This window comes from Coregonus clupeaformis, chromosome 32 (assembly GCF_020615455.1).
Source record: "Coregonus clupeaformis isolate EN_2021a chromosome 32, ASM2061545v1, whole genome shotgun sequence".
Taxonomy (NCBI): domain Eukaryota; kingdom Metazoa; phylum Chordata; class Actinopteri; order Salmoniformes; family Salmonidae; genus Coregonus; species Coregonus clupeaformis.
In genome coordinates this window covers 4192143-4214099 of record NC_059223.1, presented here as the reverse complement: position 1 = coordinate 4214099, position 21957 = coordinate 4192143, and the positions used below count along the sequence as shown (strand labels likewise).

The following is a 21957-nucleotide window of genomic DNA, read 5'->3' as shown; positions in this document are numbered from 1 at the left end:
CACACGTGCGCGCGAGCACACACATAGGGTCATCACCCGGGGTACTGTGGGGACGTTGAGGGTGAATGCCAGTGTATTGTGTTGGCTAAACATCCCAGAGCATGTCACACAGTTCCCCTGACACCCCTCCCCCCATTTCCCCAGAGGGATGCAGCTCTGTGTCCTTATGTCCCCATGTCTCTGAGACCCCTGTCTGGCTGGAGCCACAGCCATGTGCTGCTGGATCTGAAGGAGGACATGTTATGTGACTCACAGCTGTAGTCATTTAGCATATATAATAGTGTGTCTGTGTCACGCCTTGCTCAAAATCCATATGAAAACATGTTGATATTAAGATGGCTGGAGCCAGGTCTAGTCTATAATGGCATGGGTGATATGTGGACCTCAGTAGGGCAGATAGGGCTCTTGTTCTGGGAGAAATGTGACTTTGGATGTGAGAAATATGCTCTTTATTCAACCATGATGATTCATTATAATGGAATGCATATACAGTATAGTGCACAATGACTAAACACTTTGGTCACACAACCACCAGTGCTAGTCTCTGAGACCGAGGAGGGTTCTGGGGAGAGTACTCTTCAGACAGACAACTCTCCCAACAAATCACGAGGTTTGCTAAGGCAGGGCTTAAAATGTGGGCGGGAGTTGTGCTCATGTTTAGCTAAGGCAACAAGCGGATACGGCAGTGACGTCACCGGTGTCGCGCATCCCATTTCCAACTCGTTCTCTATGTCCCAACACACGCCGGAACTTCTACAGACACGTATGCAGGAAAATTGGTACATTGTGGGAGGCAACCCGTCTGTCTAGAGAGACTATTGTCATGCTACACATTCAAGGTCTGCTGAGATTTGTCTGATTTCACTCCCACACAACAATTTCTCTGCTATTTAATAAATGAAAAAAGTGACTCAGTGGAGTCTCATACAGTGAAAGCTGTAAAACTTCAGAGCAGACCAATACCTATATTCACCAAATGTTGTGACAGATATTCACACTGACAATTATCTCTCCTCTTAGCCCAGTGCACAGGTGGAGTGGTGTGAAGAGGATCCCCACGAGCACTGTGCGTGTGTCTCAGTCAGAGCCTAGTAAAACTGAGGTGGTCTCTGGACAACATGAGGACTCCAGAGGAACTTATGACAACAAACTGTGTTTTTCTCCTCTTAGCCTGTGTTTCCATTAATTGTTTCACTGCGCATAACTTAATTAGCAGTTGTTAAAATAACACGTGCACTGCACAGTGTGCATTAGCATAGCTATGATAATTATATGGAGTGAATGTGAGGACAGCTATTGTGAGGATTTGAGCCCTTTGCTGCCCTACTCCTCACTTAGCTCTGCCTGTTTGCTAGGTGCAATTCCACGACAGGTTGGCCCAAAGATATTTATGATGTTTTGGATCTTCCTGAAATAAAACCATATAAAGGCCCTTTGGGGGAAGGATGTTTTGAACACCTTTGAAGTCTAAATGATTAGAATTGGGAAATGTGTGACACTACAACGATGAGTCTGTATATGCTACAAAGTCAGTATTGGTGTCATTTGAAATATGAGTAGTGTTTAGACTAAGAATAGCTAAATGTCTTTACATTCATTTATCCAAAACATCATAAATATCTTTAGGCCAATCTAGTGTGGAAATGCAAATTCAACATACACTATATAGACAAAAGTATGTGGACACCCCTTCAATTGAGTGGATTCTGCTATTTCAGCCACACCCGTTGCTGACAATCGAGCACACCACCATGCAATTTCCATAGACAAACATTGGCAGTAAAATGGCCTTACTGAAAAGCTCAGTGACTTTCAACATGGCACCATCATAGGATGCCACCTTTCCAACAAGTCAGTTTATAAAAATGTCGGCCCTGCTAGAGCTGTCCCGGTCAACTGTAAGTGCTGTTATTGTGAAGTGGAAATGTCTAGGAGCAACAACGCTCAGCCGTGAAGTGGTAGGCCACACAAGCTCACAGAACGGGACCACCGAGTGCTGAATCGCATAGTGCGTAAAAATCGTCTGTCCTCAGTTGCAACACTCACTACAGAGTTCCAAACTGCCTCTGGAAGCAACCAGCACAAGAACTGTTCGTCGGGAGCTTCATGAAATGGGTTTCCATGGCCAAGCAGCCGCACACAAGCCTAAGATCACCATGCGCAATGGGAAGCGTCAGCTGGAGAGGTGTAAAGCTTGCCGCCAATGGACTCTGGAGCAGTGGAAACGCGTTCTCTGGAGTACTGAATCACGCTTCACCATCTGGCAGTCCGACGGATGAATCTGAGTTTGGCGGATGCCAGGAGAACGCTACCTGCCCCAATGCACAGTGCAAACTGTAAAGTTTTATGGAGGAGGAATAATGGACTTGGGCTGTTTTTCATGGTTCAGGCTAGGCCCCTTAGTTCTAGTGAAGGGAAATCTTAATGCTACAGCATTCAATTACATTCTAGACGATTCTGTGCTTCCAACTTTGTGACAACAATTTTGGGGAAGGCCCTTTCCTGTTTCAGCATGACAATGCCCCCGTGCACAAAGCGAGGTCCATACAGAAATGGTTTGTCGAGATCAGTGTGGAAGAACTTGACTGGCCTGCACAGAGCCCTGACCTCAACCCCATCAAACACCTTTGGGATGAATTGGAACACCGACTGCGAGCCAGGCCTAATTGCCCAACATCAGTGCCCGACCATAACTAATGCTCTTGTGGCTGAATGGAAGCAAGTCCCCTCAGCAATGTTCCAACATCTAGTGTAAAGCCTTCCCAGAAGAGTGGAGGCTGTTATAGCAGCAAAGGGTGGACCAACTCCATATTAATGCCCATGGTTTTGGAATAAGATGTTCGTCGAGCAGGTGTCCACATGTAGTGTATATTCATCCAAAGACCCATCACCATGCCCTATTCTGAACTATAGATTCATATAGTTATATTTGGGTGGTGTTTGAGGGCAGCAGCAGGTCTCCAGGTGCAGTGCTCTAGCTCTAGCCCTTTCCCCTGATAAACAGCAAACACTTCTCATCAAAGAAACATTCCTGCCAGGTATGCGCTCTCTGAAGCACCACTTGGCTTGCCGTGTAAGTACTAATCAAGCACCCGGAGTCTGAGAGCAGCAGATAAAGATTGATGTCATTAGTTGCTGAGGGAACACTCATTGGATCAGCGTGATACACTGCCACTCATTGATATAAGCTATGATCGGGGGGATTATGACCTTTGTTAGTGTTCGCATAACGTCACCATAATGTTCTCAGCTTGACAGGCTCAAGGGGGATGGTGACACGTGACGCGGAATTTACCACCAGTGAAAGACCATTTCCTCTTTGACTAAACCACTTCCTGTACTAATATTGCTGATACATGGCATACAGGGACAGAGTTCGGGTTGACCCCCAGAAATAGCTCTGTGGCACAACACTTTGAAATGGAATCCAGTGGTGTATCCTGACCTCACTGACAGCTGACCACAAGAGCCATGACACACAAGCCCCCACAAAGACAACTCTGGGTTCATCTTCAACAACCAACCCAGACTGAATTACATGACATTAGGTGGACATATGTGGGTGTATATTTTAGCAGCATCAATGAGACAACCGGAGCACTATGATAAAGACACATGACCACAGTCTCCGGTGGGTGAGACAGTATCCTAACTGTCACGAACGCTTTCATTACACAACTCACCATCCTTCACATTATTTTAGTTGAGCAGCACATGGAATCTGGGATTACATAGGCCTAATGATGATATCTGCCCATATGTTAGCATCAGTCACATAGTTTTCCAACAACTCAGGGCTATGAACCTTACTGATGGAAGTACAGTACGTAGCTATGAGCTATATATGGGAAATCCAGGTTGTTCACTCTCATTCGGTTAACTATAACATTTTGATTTTATTAGAGGTGGAAAAACCCAACTACAACAACAAATAGGTCACCCACAATATTCGTTTATATTAGCATATACATTTATTATATAGTTTTACTATATTGGCTTATGTACATTACATTTACATTCACGAAAACACAGAGAACATCAGTGGGACAATTCCAGGGTTTGTATGAAGCGTATCCATCAATCTCCGGCGGCATGGATAAGGGCCCTATCCTGATCCCCAAAGGCCTGTCCTCCTCCTCCTCCTCCTCCTCCTCCTCCTCCTCAGGACTCAGGAGGACACTCCCACAGGAAGGTCAGGGGACAGTCTTGCATCTGGCAGCTGTAGACGGTGTCGAAACAACCAATCTGCTCCTCTGTGAAAGTGTTTCTCCAGTCACCGATTTTACCTGCAAACAGAACAAGACCTTCATTATTATGGCCAATCTCTCTCCACAGCACTGTGAGTGCAGGGGAGGCCTATGGCATTGTTCTATTCTTCTGACGCTGACTGACACATAACTCTAGTCAGGATTGTACTCCTGTTGAGCAAGGGAGCCTCACCTTTCCTCATGAATTTGCCTTTGCTGTGGTCCATGATCTCCTGTGGGATCAGAGTGTAGTTCACCATGGCGTTGTCGCTCATGCTGCTGAAGCTGCAGTGTCTTAGGGCGCTGGTTAACTCCTTGCCCACCAGGGGGCACTGCAGGAAAGAGCTGATCCTCTCAATCGAGCCTCGCAGGTCCTGAGGAAGGTCAATGCTCTCTCTTATTATAGATATGGACAAAGAGGGTTGTTTTCACAAGAGGCTGAATTGATCCTCTATGTCTAGTCTATCCACAATATTTGTGGAATACTAAGAGATCAAACGCTCATTAAGTTGGATACAGTGAATATCTACAATGCAAGCAATTATTTTTCCTAAAACAATGTTCATGCAGTATTTTATGTGCACCTGTTCTCCAAGAATAAATCCCAATGTCACTTAAAATAGCATCTCACAAAGGTCTATTTAAAATCTATGATTAATATTTTAATGTCTCTGATTTAACCAAAACATTTGTTATTTCATAGTTTTGATGTCTTCACTATAATTCTACAATGTAGAAAATAGTGAAAATAAAGAAAAACCCTTGAATGAGTAGGTGTTCTAAAACCTTTGACTGGTAGTGTATGTCTGAAGGCTAGCCTATTTATGTAGTTAACACAACCTTAGAGACTCATGAGACTGCTGTGATACAAGTGTTGTGTTTTGATGTCCTTAAATGGACATGTCTACAATATGGTTAGTGGTGACAACTTCTATGAGGAAGAGCCTCATTTACTGAAGTTTTACTGCAGAGAATGTAATGGGTTGTTTGCTGAGCAATTTATGACAACAACAATAAATAGCAGACAATAATAGACAATAGCTCTCTTACCAGCCACATCTCCTCATAAGAGATATAAAGAAAATGTGCCAAGACTCCTGCTTGACTGGTCCAGCCTTTCACATGATCGAACCAGGACCCATAACTCACTGTAAAAATGTTCAACATTGGATTAAATCTGACTGTTAACAGGAGGATTAAATCCCAGAACTGCCCAAGGTACAAATCATTAAGTGTCAACTCACCTGTACCCTCTAGAAAACCATCCAGAAACTCATCAAATGAGTTGGGCTCTGGGAGGAACTTGGCCATTTTATGGAAATGGTAATATGACACAGCAACATCTTTGGGGTTTCTGGCGACATAGATGACCTAAGAGATGGGGTGGAGAGAGTGTCACTAACTGTCAACATATCATTTCCATAGAGTTGCTTTACAAAATAGGAAATGTCTCACAGCATTGAGAATAGTATTTTCAACATAACCACATCTTACCTTAGCTTTGGAACCCTGGAGGGCAGAGGCCAGCAGGTGGTAGGGCAGGTGAGTGGTGATGATTCGGGGGCCCTGGGAGGCCCCCAGCACCTTTGCACAGTAATGCTGTTCCAGCCAGGGGGCTCGGGCCCAGTTGGGCACAGTTTTGGAGAGTTGTGGGTCCCCTCTGTTTTTCACAAGAGTGACCACTTCCTGCATCCAAGTAGTCCCTTTAACCAGAGATCACAGAGAGAAAGAAAGAAAGAAGAGAGAGAGAGTGAGAGAGAGAACTATATACCTAATACCTCTGTCTTCATTGAACCCCTCCCTAAACCAGTACTTCAATAAAGACAGGTGGTCTGAGAGAAGTGTATCCTGAAAACAATTAATCAATAACAAGTAAAACCAACAGTAACAATACAATAACCTACTGTAGTCTGTACATATACAGTTATTAAAGCCCTGACTGTCTGCTTCAACTGCAAAGTGTGTGAAAGAGGGAGAAGTACTGTAGTTGGCTATTGTTGCAGCACGTCTAATGTGTTGTGACACCGAGCAGGTGTGTGACAGCTGTCCTTTCCTCACCTGATTTGGGGTAGGTGGCAATGACAGTGTCCCTGTCCTGGAACTGGAAGTGGAGGGCATAGTTCAGGGAGTCCTGGGTGTGAATGTGCCCAGGGAATGAGATGTGATGGAAGGTCTCTGTCACGTCCAGCCTGGCCATGTCTGTCCGTCTGCCTGCCTGTCTGCTTGTCTACTTAACTGCCTGTCTGCCTGTCTGGCTGTCGTCTGCCTGTCTGTCTCTCTGTCTGTTTGTCTGACTGACTATCTGTGAGGAGGGAAGTATGAAATGCTCTGGCTTGCTACAGACCTTAAATAGCCAACCAGCAAGATACAACAGGAACTGTAAGAGGAACTCATGGGAGAAAAGCTGAGTGGGTGTAGCTGTGGAAATAGTTAAAAATGTCTGACCTTAATGTTGTCTGCATGGAGGGGAATCTCCCAGGAGGTACTGTAGCTATGGGAATTACCACTGAGTAAAATGATCTGCACTGCCTGTACATAGAAACTGTCTCTGAGCCTGGTGGTCTGGGTCTTAAAGCTGGAATCCGTAGTTGCTACATAAAAAAAAAAAAAAAACTTTATTTAACCAGGTAAGCCAGTTGAGAACAAGTTCTCATTTACAACTGCGACCTGGCTAAGATAAAGCAAAGCAGTGCGATAAAAAACAACAACACAGAGTTACATATGGGGTAAAACAAAACATAAAGTCAAAAATACCACAGAAAATATATATACAGTGTGTGCAAATGTAGCAAGTTATGGAGGTAAGGCAATAAATAGGCCATAGTGCAAAATAATTACAATTAGTATTAACACTGGAATGATAGATGTGCAAGAGATGATGTGCAAATAGAGATACTGGGGTGCAAATGAGCAAAATAAATAACAATATGGGGATGAGGTAGTTGAGTGGGCTAATTTCAGAAGGGCTGTGTACAGGTGCAGTGATCGGTAAGGTGCTCTGACAACTGATGCTTAAAGTTAGTGAGGGAGATAAGAGTCTCCAGCTTCAGAGATTTTTGCAGTTCGTTCCAGTCATATACTCATTGATGCTTAAAGAATATAACTTATAAATGCCTCATGAGTTTAGTTCAACTGTCCTACCCCATCAGAACCCAAAATACAAGCTTGTTTTACTCCAACGTTTGTAAACAAACAAGGCCCAGTGCAGAAAACATGTATTTTCCTGTGTTTTATATATATTTCCACACTATGAGGTTGGAATAATACTGTGAAATTGTAAAAATGATGATAATGCCCTTTTAGTGTAAGAGCTGTTTGAAAAGATCACCTGAAATCTCAGCCTGTTTTGGTGGGATGGAGTTTTGACCTGCCTGGTGACATCACCAGGTGGTAAATTAGTAAGAAAGAAATAACAGCTAGTTTTCAGTTTCCCCTCCTCACTCAGACCCCTCCCAGAAAGTCCTAGCAAAATTCTTGCTTGAGAAATTGCTATTTGCTAAAAAAGCTATTTTTGTTTCATTTTGACCATTTTAATTGAAAACAATCACAGTAAGGAATTTAATTGTTACCCAGAAACGATTTGATATTGAGATCAAAATGGCTGCATTGGACCTTTAAGGGCTCCTCTATTCAATCCTTACTGGGGAAATTCAGTGTTACAGAATGATTGAAATTTAAAGGCAATGTTCCTGCGTTAGCGGAGACAGCATTCACGGTAAACGCTGCTTATGTCGGCTCAATCAGAAATTACCTTTACATTTCTATTGCCATCTCTCAGCTTTTTACCAAAACATAGGCAGGGTGACCGTTTTGTTATTGTTTCAATTAAGGATTCTAGCTTTAATACTTCAGTACTCTCTGCCAGACTGAAGGATTTGCCTGATTCATGACCAGGGTGACTGGGGTCCCTGATTATACTACAGTGTTGAGTTTTATTTTTTCCACTGCTTTATTGACTCAAGGACCAGAGTTGTTGATGATGAGCGAAGAGTCCGGAGGGCGCTCTAAGGACGTTTTATCTAAGAGTTGATTATAATAATGCAAACAAGTCATGACCTTCGCAACTCATCTCCATGGTCATGGATAGATAAGACTCAAGGCTCTCTTTACTGCTCCTGATAGAGAGCTGACTGTAATCTGATTCAAATTAACCTCTCACCTCCAAACACTTATCTTTAGAGAAGACTTCAAAGTAACCAATCATAAGAGGCTATTACGGGATGGTCCTCACAATAGTCAGGATGATAAGCTAATGATACCCATAAAAACGATGAATTCAGTCATAAATGAATAAACCAACACAATGGCCAACACAGTGGTTAGAGTGCTTGCACTGAGATTGGAAGATTGGGGGTTCCATCCCTGGTTGAGTCATACCAAGGATCGAACCTCATGCCTCTCTGCTTGGCACTCTGCATTAAGGAAATGGATTGGGGGTAAGGTCCTGCGACTGACTAGCGTCCTGTCCAGGGGGTGTACTTGCTCCTGCCCCTATGTGTCATTCTGGCTCAGACAAGGCTTACTTGTCTAAGGCTTACTATTTAGGATTATTAGGAATACCTGTAATGTATCATATGCTATTTAGCAGCAAAAGTTTCCCAGATGTTAGAGTTGCTTTGCAGCTTCCGGTTTCATTTCCAAAATAAAAGTCTAGAGCTTGTTTTATAACTGCATTCAATAACAACGTTATACCAGTAGATGGCGTAGTATAGGCTTGGGCCTTCAGCAAATGACTTGTGTAAATATGATACAGACACAGAAGGGCCTTGTCTAGAATAACCGCCTGAGCAGCAAAACAGAAAGTAAATATGATTTAGGCTAGGCCTATTCCGCTATCTAAATATGACATGCTGTTGTGTGTTATTTAATGGCCAAATAATTGCTTAATTTATTTTTTATAGCCGAATGGGGCTACTGTGGTGATCATGTAACCTAATGAATCACACTTTTTCCAGTATTTGGGAGCACGGACTGTAGGCCTTGTATTAGGCATTTTGACTGTTCTATTAGTGAATTCCACTCGGTATGTAGGCTTGTTACAGCCATTTGTGTTGCACAACCCCATCAAGCAGAGGCTATATCCATATCAATTTTTAAGGGGAGCCCTATAATAAACACAGTTATAAAACATAAATAGAGTTCTAAAATTATTCTGCAAGACACCAGTACCCAAAATGATAGCCTAAATTGCAATGCCTACAAGTTGAAGGCCTATTTTTTATTTGGATAGGCCTAAATTAAACATTAAATTATTAAAGTGATAGGCTAAAGAACTTTGGATAATTATGATCATTTTGAATACACACAAATTTCAATAAACAAATGGATAAGACTGTTCTACTCTCTTTGATTTAGTTCCTTTTGCAACTCAGACAAATTACTGAATGGATGACATACTGACTGACTGAACTGAATGAAGGATTAATTAAATGTTCAAATATGTTGGAATAACGAGTTGCACGCATCATGCATGCTCTGCACTTTATTTGGCTAGTAGGCAAATAGGTCTATGTTACGGATACAGGTATCCTGTGTCCTGTGTTTTTCCTCTCCTTCTACCCTAATCACAGGTGTCCTGTATGTTCCTGATTGGTGGTCATTGAGATGTCTGCTGATTGCTAAGGTGGACCAATCAGTGAACATTCCTCTGCATTGCACCACCTGTTGCTGGTTTTTCAATCACACAGCCCATTGTATAAAAACCAGTCAGTTGTGTTTGTTGGTAATTTTGAGAGAGACTATTTCCGTATGTGAGTATGGATACTGTTGTGTCCTGTGTATTGTGTACTCACTAAGTTGCTGGTTACCCTGTTTGGTAATTTTGTTAGACTACTTTTTTGTATGTGAGTAATGGATACTGTGATGTCCTCTGTTTAGAGTACTCACTAATTTGCTGGTTACTCTGTTTGGTAACTTTGTGTGTTTCTGGGAAAAGGGGAAGTTAAGCAAGCTGCCCTTGGGCATACATTACCCGTAGAAAGAACTGTCTATAAACACTAGTTAGACCTGAGCGGACCACCCACTGTATTTTTGTATGAGTAGCAGTAGCTTAGCGGTTCTTGAGGCAGGCAAGATCAGTTTAGGGGTGTTTTACACTATTGTTTCATTTCTTGGGTCCTGCTCAGCCCTTTTTCCCAAACCTTTACCGTGTGTTCCCAAATAAACATTTTATGTTTGACGGTAGTTTATGGTTGTCGTGTAGTTTTTCGTTCTCACTGTTCCATGTCATCATCCTAATTTGCATGAATTATGTTACGGGTCTCATGTCCATCCCCCTAGACGTTTAAAGCCACGGGGTTCGTAACATAATGTGGGGGCTCGTCTGGGATCATTCTCATTGATACTCATGCAAATTAGGTAGTGTCTGGTTCAGTGTTGAGCTTGGCAGCTGTAACTACCAGTTTTTTTTTGTGTGTTCAGTATTCGACAGCTCGTGTTGCTAGTTTAGGATGGCTACTTTTGAGTTGGATGCATTTTTGGAAAACCCTACGTGGGAGGTTTTTGAGAATTGCCGTAGAGTGGATCTGCAGGCTTTGGCTGACCACTTTTCTGTACCCATATCCAGGGTTTTAGTGAAAGCCGAAGTGAGGAAAGCAGTGTTAGAGATATTGTTGAGCGAGCGAGTGCTTGAGTTACCGCCGCCTGAGTCTGCTGCTCCTGTAGGGGATGTGGTTGCTGTTCCTGTAAGCCCATCAGTGTCTGAGGACGAGGCTAAGGCTCCAGCCACATTGCCCCGTTTTGACCCACTCTCCCCACTGACTGACAGTGATGCCAGGATGGATGTCCGCTCGACACGGCTCCAAATGGAAGCGGAAGAGTGGGCACAAATCAGGCTAGACAAGCTGGAAACGCGTAGGCTTGATCAGGAACTGGAGACGCGTAAGATGGAACTGGAGACGCGTAGGCTTGATCAAGAACTGGAGATGCGTAAAATGGAACTAGAGGCAGAAACAGCGAGGTTAGTCTCTGCTCATACTATGCCTGCTAGTGAGCCATCCTCACCAGCTGTGTCGTCTACTACTTTTGATATTAGTAGACAGATCACCTTGGTACCTGTGTTTAGGGAGTCAGAGGTTGATTCCTATTTCAGTGTGTTTGAACGTATAGCGGTAGCATTGAAATGGCCCGAAGAGGTATGGTGCCTATTACTTCAGTGTAAATTAACAGGTAAAGCCCAAGAGGTTCTGTCAGCACTACCTCTTGAAGACAGCTTGAATTATGACGTGGTCAAAGCTACTGTTCTTCGTGCCTATGAGCTTGTTCCTGAGGCATATCGACAGAGATTTAGGTCTCATAAAAAGGCTTCTACTCAGACTTATGTGGAGTTTGCTAGAGACAAAGGAAATCTGTTTGACAAATGGCACAGTGCTAGTAAGGTAACTGATTTTAACTCTCTACGGGAGTTAATCTTGTTAGAAGAGTTAAAAAATTGCTTACCCGAACGCATTGTAGTTTATCTGAACGAACAGAAGGTATCCTCACTGTCGGAAGCGTCTGTATTGGCAGACGAGTTTGTGTTGACGCATAAGAGCGTGTTTTCGGCTCGTACGGAGAGCAGGGCCACAGAGTTGTTAACTTTTAGTCCTAGTCGACCAGCAGTACATCCAGCACGCCCAAAAGATGTGCGTCACTGTTTCTATTGTCATAAGGTGGGACATATGGGTAATGATCGCTTTCTGCTTAAACGCAAACAGGGGATGCCTCAGCACGCCAGGCCGCCAACGGGTGTTGGGCTGATTCGTACGGTTGTAAGGCCAGAATCAAGACAGAGGCCTCATAGTGAATGTGGTTTGAAAGTCCCTGTCCCAGATCACTGTTATGAACCGTTCATTTTTGAGGGGTTTGTTTCTATATCAGATGACGAAGCGTCTCAGCATCCAGTTAGAATCCTCAAAGATACTCGTGCGGCGCAGTCGTTCATACTATCTGATGTGTTGCCCTTGTCCAATAATACATATTGTGGTTCCAATGTGTTAGTACAAGGAATTGAAATGGGATTCGTCCCCGTGCCATTGCACTTTGTGAACGTATACTCTGAGTTAGTCAGTGGAGTGTTCAGAGTTGGCATACGTCCTATGTTGCCAGTAAAAGGTGTGACATTTATAATGGGCAACGATATTGCCGGAGGAAAGGTGATACCCGTATTGGAGGTATTGGATAAAAGTGACCAGTCTCTCTCCGAGGAGCTGGCACAGGGTTATCCAGATGTGTTCCCCGCTTGTGCTGTCACACGTGCTCAAGCACGACAAGTGGGTGAAGTGATAGATTTGTCGAACACGATTCTATTCAGAGAGTGTGACCCAGAGGATAGTTCGGGTGCTACCTCTGGTAAACTGGTGCAGTCTGACCAACAGCCCAGAGAAAGGAAGAAGAATGTGGAACTTGTTGCTGAGGCAATACAGTTACCAGTTACTCGTGAGCAGCTGATCGCTAACCAAAAGGTTGACATTAGCCTGGCTAAATGTTTTTCTAGTGTTGTCTCAGAGGAGGAGCTAAAGAAGAAAAACATGGCATACTTCATTGATGGTAATCTCCTCATGCGTAAATGGACATCCCATGTTGACGCTGGCGGAGATTGGAATGCTGTTTACCAAATAGTGATTCCTACAGCCTTTCGACAAAATGTTTTATCCCTCGCTCATGATCACCAGTGGTCCGGACATCTGGGAGTCACCAAGACTTATGATCGAGTTTTGCGACATTTCTTTTGGCCTGGTTTAAAACAAGATGTGGCTCAGTTCTGTCGGACTTGCCACACCTGTCAAGTAACTGGGAAACCGAACCAGGTTATTTTCCCCGCGCCTCTTTGTCCCATACCGGCCATAGGTGAACCATTCGAACATGTGATGGTTGATTGTGTTGGACCATTACCAAAGACAAAATCTGGTAACCAGTTTATGTTGACGATTATGTGTGTGGCCACCAGGTACCCAGAGGCCATTCCTCTACGAAGGATTACTGCTCCGGTGGTGAGTAAGGCGTTGATCAAATTCTTCTCAACTTTTGGGTTACCTAAGGTGATACAAACTGATCAGGGTACGAATTTCCTTTCTAAACTTTTCAAACAGGTGTTAAAATCCTTGTCAGTTACACATCGTGTGTCAAGCGCATATCACCCAGAGTCTCAGGGTGCGCTTGAACGTTGGCATCAGACACTGAAGTCTATGCTCCGTAAATATTGCTTGGAATCTGAGAAGGATTGGGATGAGGGAGTTCCTCTAGTTTTGTTTGCTGTCCGTGAGACAGTACAGGAATCCTTAGGGTTCAGCCCAGCTGAACTGGTGTTTGGACACACCATGAGAGGACCTATGAAAGTCCTTAAGGATCAGTTTTTGTCACAAGAGTTGTGTGTGAAAGAAAATGTGTTGGACTACGTTAGTCGCTTTCGTGAGCGCCTACATGGTGCCTGTGCTCTAGCAAAGGAAGCGCTGTCTTCCTCACAGAAACGGATGAAACGACACTATGACACACAGGCTGTTTCTCGTTCACTGCAGCCAGGTGACCAAGTTCTTGTATTGTTGCCTGTGCCAGGAGCGTCATTGTCAGCACGTTTCTCTGGTCCTTATGTAATTGAAAATAAACTAAGTGAAACTGACTACGTGATACAGACTCCTGATAGAAAACGCCAATCTCGTGTGTGCCACGTTAACATGTTGAAGACATACCACACCAGACCCGTCACTCAGATAGACAGTCCAGAGAAACTGTCCGAGTCGGCTGTCTCTATTGCTGCTACGGCTGTAGTGGGAGGTCATGTTAATGATGTGGACGGAGATGGTTTGGAGTTGCGCAATACTCAGCAGCAGTGTGCTAGATTGCCCAATTCAGAGATGCTGCTGTCTCTCCCGTCAAGCCTGATTCATTTAACGGACAGTCAGATGAGATTGTGAGACTATTACACAGCTTTCCATGTCTTTTTAATGATGTTCCTACATGCACAAATGTGTTAGAACATGACATTAATGTTGGAAACGCTGCACCTATCAAGCAACATGCTTATCTTGTCAACGTCTCTAAGAGAAAGATAATGAGGGATGAGGTCGGTTATTTGCTGGAGAATAACCTGGCTATGCCAAGTTCAAGTCCTTGGAGTTCTCCGTGCATTCTGGTTCCTAAACCTGATGGGACATCCAGATGATGTACGGACTATCGGAAGGTCAATGCTGTCACAGTGCCCGACTCGTTCCCGTTACCCAGACTGGATGACTGTATTGATACTGTTGGTGCTGCTACTTATGTAACCAAACTGGATCTTCTAAAAGGTTACTGGCAGGTGCCGTTAACCTCACGTGCCTCCGACATCTCTGCCTTTGTGACCCCAGATCACTTCCTACAATATGCTGTCATGGCATTTGGGATGCGGAACGCACCAGCCACTTTCCAACGCCTGGTTAACACAGTATTGGCTGGAGTTCCTAATTGTAGTGCTTACCTTGATGATCTGGTAATTTATTCAACTGAGTGGTCTGAACATGTTAACACTCTAAGGGTAGTGTGTGAACGTCTCGCAGCCGCTTCTCTAACCCTGAACTTAGCAAAGTGCGAGTTTGGGAAGGCCACTGTTACTTATCTTGGTAAACAGGTCGGCCATGGTCAGGTGCGCCCTCTAGATGCCAAGGTCTCAGCTATAAACGCATTTCCCGCACCTACCACCAGAAGAGAGCTACGCCGCTTTTTAGGGATGGTTGGCTACTACCGTAGTTTCTGTAAAAATGTCTCTGCGGTAGTTGCTCCATTAACGGATTTGCTCAGTCCGGCGAGAAAATTTGTATGGTCTGAAGATTGTCGTACTGCTTTCAACACTGCTAAAGCACTATTATGTAGTACTCCTGTTCTTGCTGCGCCAGATTTTGAACGACCGTTTAAACTGGAGGTAGATGCAAGTGCCAGAGGTGCTGGTGCTGTTCTACTGCAGAAGGACCAGAGTGGAGTGGACCATCCTGTCTGTTATTTTTCACGGAAATTTAACAAATGTCAGACAAACTATTCCACCATTGAACAAGAAGCTCTAGCTTTGTTGTTAGCTCTGCAGTACTTTGAAGTTTATGTTGGTTCCAGTGCATTACCAGTGATAGTGTATACTGACCATAACCCCTTAGTTTTTCTCCACCGGATGTACAACCAGAACCAACGCCTTATGCGTTGGGCACTTGTCGTGCAAAATTATAATTTGGAGATCTGCCACAAAAAGGGGTTGGATAATGTGTTGGCAGATGCTTTGTCTCGTGTTTAATGATCTAGTTTTTTTTTGTTATCCCGGCAGGATGATTTTTGAATTTTGGGTGTTGTGATGGTACGTGTGTCGCAAACCATTGTGGTTTGCTCTTTTTAGGGTGGGAGTGTTACGGATACAGGTATCCTGTGTCCTGTGTTTTTCCTCTCCTTCTACCCTAATCACAGGTGTCCTGTATGTTCCTGATTGGTGGTCGTTGAGATGTCTGCTGATTGCTAAGGTGGACCAATCAGTGAACATTCCTCTGCATTGCACCACCTGTTGCTGGTTTTTCAATCACACAGCCCATTGTATAAAAACCAGTCAGTTGTGTTTGTTGGTAATTTTGAGAGAGACTATTTCCGTATGTGAGTATGGATACTGTTGTGTCCTGTGTATTGTGTACTCACTAAGTTGCTGGTTACCCTGTTTGGTAATTTTGTTAGACTACTTTTTTGTATGTGAGTAATGGATACTGTGATGTCCTGTGTTTAGAGTACTCACTAATTTGCTGGTTACTCTGTTTGGTAACTTTGTGTGTTTCTGGGAAAAGGGGAAGTTAAGCAAGCTGCCCTTGGGCATACATTACCCGTAGAAAGAACTGTCTATAAACACTAGTTAGACCTGAGCGGACCACCCACTGTATTTTTGTATGAGTAGCAGTAGCTTAGCGGTTCTTGAGGCAGGCAAGATCAGTTTAGGGGTGTTTTACACTATTGTTTCATTTCTTGGGTCCTGCTCAGCCCTTTTTCCCAAACCTTTACCGTGTGTTCCCAAATAAACATTTTATGTTTAACGGTAGTTTATGGTTGTCGTGTAGTTTTTCGTTCTCACTGTTCCATGTCATCATCCTAATTTGCATGAATTATGTTACGGGTCTCATGTCCATCCCCCTAGACGTTTAAAGCCACGGGGTTCGTAACAGTCTACATTAGGGTATAATGACTCTATGGCTGCATGCCTCCAGAAGGGCATCTTCTGAGGCTGAGGGATGCTTTTCCGAAGGCGCATGGTTCTGTGGTGTCGCATGGAGATCACAAGCTCTTCAACTGGGCAGCAGTGTGGCGATGGAGGGAATAACCTATACGGAGACCACTGCGACAGAGTTATTATAAAGTGTGGGAATAAGCTTATGCCAGATTTAGCCTACGTTTAACCTCTCTCTTGTTCATTTCAAAGTCCATATGTTTATGACCTGATTCATAAAATCATGTAAAATCATTTAAAATTAATATTAAGCCCTCCTACAGAATATGCTTTGGCAAGATTTTGAGTGAAAATATTATATTTAAAAAACATTGAGTGGCAAAGACTCCAGTAGTCATACATGATTCATAGATTCACCAAACATCTATTATTGTTCTATGTTTCATTATTCCTGGTAGATACTATTGGTTATGATTGCAGACAGAGCCCAGAGAATGGGATGGTGCAATAATTAATTAGTCATATTTTGATAAGGTGCATGCATGGCGATGTCCACTTCACCCAGAGATATGCCCATGCTGTAGAGATACACAGGCTCTGTCGTAGCCGGCCGCGACCGGGAGACCCATGGGGTGGCGCACAATTGGCCCAGCGTCGTCCAGGGTAGGGGAGGGAATGGCCGGCAGGGATATGGCTCAGTTGGTAGAGCATGGCGTTTGCAACGCCAGGGTTGTGGGTTTGATTCACACAGGGGGCCAGTATAAAAAAATGAAAAATAATGTATGCACTCACTAACTGTAAGTCGCTCTGGATAAGAGCGTCTGCTAAATGACTCAAATGTAAATGTAATACACCTGGCAGACTATAACACTTCACTGTTGTAGGCATAATACAGCGAGTGCTATCTAGACTTGCGCTGGCAAACAAATCCTTAGCTACCTAAATGTGAAGTAAACTCAACTGAGAAGTAATAGAGAATGGAGACTTTTAACTTGAAAACGTGCAGAATACCTCTTTCCAGTTTTCCTGACTTCCGTTTATTTTTTCACTGTGTTATGGTTGTTTGCGTAGCACTCCTCACATCCCGTTTGGTGTATGTTTTTTTTGTTGGTGAGATGAAAGTGTCAAAACTCTGAAAGGTATTATTGTACGACAGAATTGCAACACAATATTTGTTCATGCCTAAAATGTTAGTCCGTAATCGTAACATGGTGTTTGTATGTTCACAGATGAAATTTCACACGATCCTAACAATTTACATATGGATTTTCTTTCTTACGATCCTTACGATATGTACGTTCAGGACTCAGAATATGTGGTGGGGCGTTTCGAACGTCCCCAGTGGCTGCATTACAGGTGGAGATGGGGGGATATGCCATTGCAGATTAGGAGACAGCAGTTGGCAATTAATTATTGGGTCAACCTACAGGGACATGGGGTGTCTCATCCTGCGAAAGGGATTTTACAGGCATGCTGGGAACATGAGCGAAGACAGAACACAAGCTTTGGGTGGATGGGTAATACCCAGGCGAAGGAGATGGGACTGTATGGAAGGGAGTTTAGTCCAACGGTAGTTATTCCTATAAATCCACCATGGCTACTCCTGCCTCCAGTAGTTGATCTAGAAGTGTTGGAGAGACTACAGAAAGATAATCTGGCTGTATATACGGCGGCGCTGATGGCCATACTGTTGGCCTTGCAGTGGGTGGAGGAAGCTAAGCCAGCAGAGTAGTTATTTGCTCTGACTCATGCGCAGTGTTAATGAGTCTCCAGTCCTTTAGCTCACGTAGCAGACAATACCTTCTTTATGAGGTGCTACAAACCCATGGCAGGATTAAACAGATGGGTATTCAGATAAGATTTACTTGGGTTCCAGCCAATGTGGGGGTGGAGGGGAACGAGGCAGTAGATGCACAGGCTAAACAAGCACTTAGTAGTGGGGATGTTGATGTTGTAGTTTCAATGAGCAAGGCAGAGGCAAAAATACTGATATATACAGTGATGGTGCAGAGATGGCAGGAGCAGTGGAATATAAATACTAAGGGAAGGCATTTATTTCAAGTACAGAGGAAAGTCAGGGGAGGGGAGGATGGCAGGAAGGGACAGAAGAGAGGAGGCTATATTTACAAGATTAAGGGTGGGACACAGCCAGTTGAATAAGACACTAAGCATGATAGGAAAGCATCCGTCTTGAAAATGCGATTATTGTCAGGAAATAGAGATTGTGGAGCATGTATTGTCCCCTGTAGCTCAGTTGGTAGAGCATGGCGCTTGCAACGCCAGGGTTGTGGGTTCGTTTCCCACGGGGGGCCAGTATGAATAATGTATGCACTCACTAACTGTAAGTCGCTCGCGTCTGCTAAATGACTAAAATGTAAATGTATTGCTACAGTGTGGGCAGTATCAGAGGGAAAGAGAGAGGATGATATTAAGTATGAGGGAGAAGGGGATACATGAAATTAGTTTAAAGAGTATATTGAGTAGAACGTCATTAGATATAGTATCACATATTTTGTTGTCTTTTTTAAGAGAAACTGGGTTGGCAGGTGGGATTTAGTCTATCCCTGTCTCTGGCCCACACTCCAGTACGGTAGGTGGCGGTAATGCACCATAACGTTGGCTGCCAACCGCCGATAAACCCCACTGAAGAAGAAGAAGAACTGACAAAGGGGCGTAGAGTTCGGCTACCTAACTTCGATTTACATCAAGAAAAAATGTGGTGTGCGTGAACAGTCTGAAAAAACCCTGCCGAACACCAAAACGAACAAAAACATCACAATATTTAGTCATAATATATGCGCGAACTGTTTCGACTGGGAAGTAAGCTTTAGGGCCGCTACACACTTAACGCAAACAGAGCGATGGAGCATCATATAAGATCCATTCCAAACGATCCATATTCATAACTAAAGGCCTTATGACAGTCCACATAATGGTATGAAGAATTGAAAACGTAGCAGTTTTTGTTATGAGTTAGTCATGAATTGAACACCCTGTTCCTATTTTCATATCCTAAAAATCAAAAGGGTAATTCCCTGCTGAGGCCAGATAAGACCGTGGGAAAAGGCAATAACAATTCACTGGAAATAATGCCATTGTATAAGACTGAGCAATATCATTTCAGGTGAAATTCATTGTTACTCATATATATATATTATTTTTTAAACCTCAATTGTATTATACACTGAGTCTACCAAACATTAGGAATACATTCCTAATATTGAGTAGCTTTCACCTGGTCAGTCTATGTTTACATTTTTTACATTTTAGTCATTTAGCAGACGCTCTTATCCAGAGCGACTTACAGGAGCAATTAGGGTTAAGTGCCTTGCTCAAGGGCACATTTACGTCATTTAGCAGACGCTCTTATCCAGAGCGACTACAAATTGGTGCATTCACCCTATAGCCAGTGGGATAACCACTTTACAATTATACTTTTATTTTTTATTTTTTATTTTTTTGGGGGGGGGGGGTAGAAGGATTACTTTATCCTATCCCAGGTGTTCCTTAAAGAGGTGGGGTTTCAAATGTCTCCGGAAGGTGGTGAGTGACTCCGCTGTCCTGGCGTCGTGAGGGAGCTTGTTCCACCATTGGGGTGCCAGAGCAGCGAACAGTTTTGACTGGGCTGAGCGGGAACTATGCTTCCGCAGAGGAAGGGGAGCCAGCAGGCCAGAGGTGGATGAACGCAATGCCCTCGTTTGGGTGTAGGGACTGATCAGAGCCTGAAGGTACGGAGGTGCCGTTCCCCTCACTGCTCCATAGGCAAGCACCATGGTCTTGTAACGGATGCGAGCTTCAACTGGAAGCCAGTGGAGTGTGCGGAGGAGGGGGGTGACGTGAGAGAACTTGGGAAGGTTGAACACCAGACGGGCTGCGGCATTCTGGATGAGTTGTAGGGGTTTAATGGCACAGGCAGGGAGCCCAGCCAACAGCGAGTTGCAGTAATCCAGACGGGAGATGACAAGTGCCTGGATTAGGACCTGTGCCGCTTCCTGTGTAAGGCAGGGTCGTACTCTCCGAATGTTGTAGAGCATGAAAAATCTGCTCTTTCATGGAAAGAGCAGATGTTCTTAATGTTTTGTATACTCAGTGTATACCACATATGTATTAATTGTGAGTCATACTGCGTAGTATCAGATTCGGGGTCCATGGTTTGATCTCCAACCAGGCTGTTCCCAAATTACAGCATCCAGCTATGATATACAGAATACATGGATCATGTGAAGTGTGCACTGTATCATCAAGTTTGTATATGTCAACACACATAAAAAAATTATATAATAATTCAACAAGAAGCCATTTGACAGGAAGAACATGATATTTACCGCCTAATGGAAAAATAAGCCTTACCATATAAGATAAGAAAGAGACTATACAGTCGTGGTCAAAGGTTTTGAGAATGACACAAATACTAATTTTCACAAAGTCTGCTGCCTCAGTTTTGATGATGGCAATTTGCATATACTCCAGAATGTCATGAAGAGTGATCAGATGAATACAATTAATTGCAAAGTCCCTCTTTCCCATGAAAATGAACTTAATCCCCCCAAAAAACATTTCCACTGCATTTCAGCCCTGCCACAAAAGGACCAGCTGCCATCATGTCAGTGATTCTCTCGTTGACGAGGACAAAGCTGGAGATCACTCTGTCATGCTGATTGAGTTAGAATAACAGACTGTAAGCTTTAAAAGGAGGGTTGTTCTTCCTCTGTTAACCATGGTTACCTGCAAGGAAACACATGCCGTCATCATTGCTTTGCACAAAAAGGGCTTCACAGGCAAGGATATTGCTGCTAGTAAGATTGCACCTAAATCAACCATTTATCGGATCATCAAGAACTTCAAGGAGAGAGGTTCAATTGTTGTGAAGAAGGCGTCAGGGCGCCCAAGAAAGTCCAGCAAGCGCCAGGACCGTCTCCTAAAGTTGATTCAGCTGCGGGATCGGGGCACCACCCGTGCAGAGCTTGCTCAGGAATGGCAGCAGGCAGGTGTGAGTGCATCTGCACGCACAGCGAGGCGAAGACTTTTGGAGGATGGCCTGGTGTCAAGAAGGGCAGCAAAGAAGCCACTTCTCTCCAGGAAAAACATCAGGGACAGACTGATATTCTGCAAAAGGTACAGGGATTGGACTGCTGAGGACTAGGGTAAAGTCATTCTCTCTGATGAATCCCCTTTCCGATTGTTTGGGGCATCCGGAAAAAAGCTTGTCCGGAGAAGACAAGGTGAGCGCTACCATCAGTCCTGTGTCATGCCAACAATAAAGCATCCTGAGACCATTCATATGTGGGGTTGCTTCTCAGCCAAGGGAGTGGGCTCACTCACAATTTTGCCTAAGAACACAGCCATGAATAAAGAATGGTACCAACACATCCACTGAGAGCAACTTCTCCCAACCATCCAAGAACAGTTTGGTGACGACCAATGCCTTTTCCAGCATGATGGAGCACCTTGCCATAAGGCAAAAGTGATAACTAAGTGGCTCGAGGAACAAAACATAGAAATGTTGGGTCCATGGCCAGGAAACTCCCCAGACCTTAATCCCATTGAGAACTTGTGGTCGAACCTCAAGAG

General features: G+C 43.9%; 1 protein-coding gene across 1 annotated transcript; it reads right to left on the bottom strand.

Moving 5' to 3' along the window:
• Positions 1–3941: 3941 nt before the first annotated feature.
• LOC121560442 (sulfotransferase 2B1-like) lies at positions 3942–6508 on the bottom strand. Its single transcript, XM_041873439.1, has 6 exons — positions 6306–6508; positions 5742–5950; positions 5492–5618; positions 5298–5395; positions 4441–4621; positions 3942–4286 (listed from the first exon to the last, which is right to left on the bottom strand). The coding sequence occupies exons 1-6, from the start codon at positions 6442–6444 to the stop codon at positions 4162–4164; spliced, it is 879 nt and encodes a 292-aa protein (XP_041729373.1). The 5' UTR covers positions 6445–6508; the 3' UTR covers positions 3942–4161.
• Between the last annotated feature and the right edge of the window lie 15449 nt (positions 6509–21957).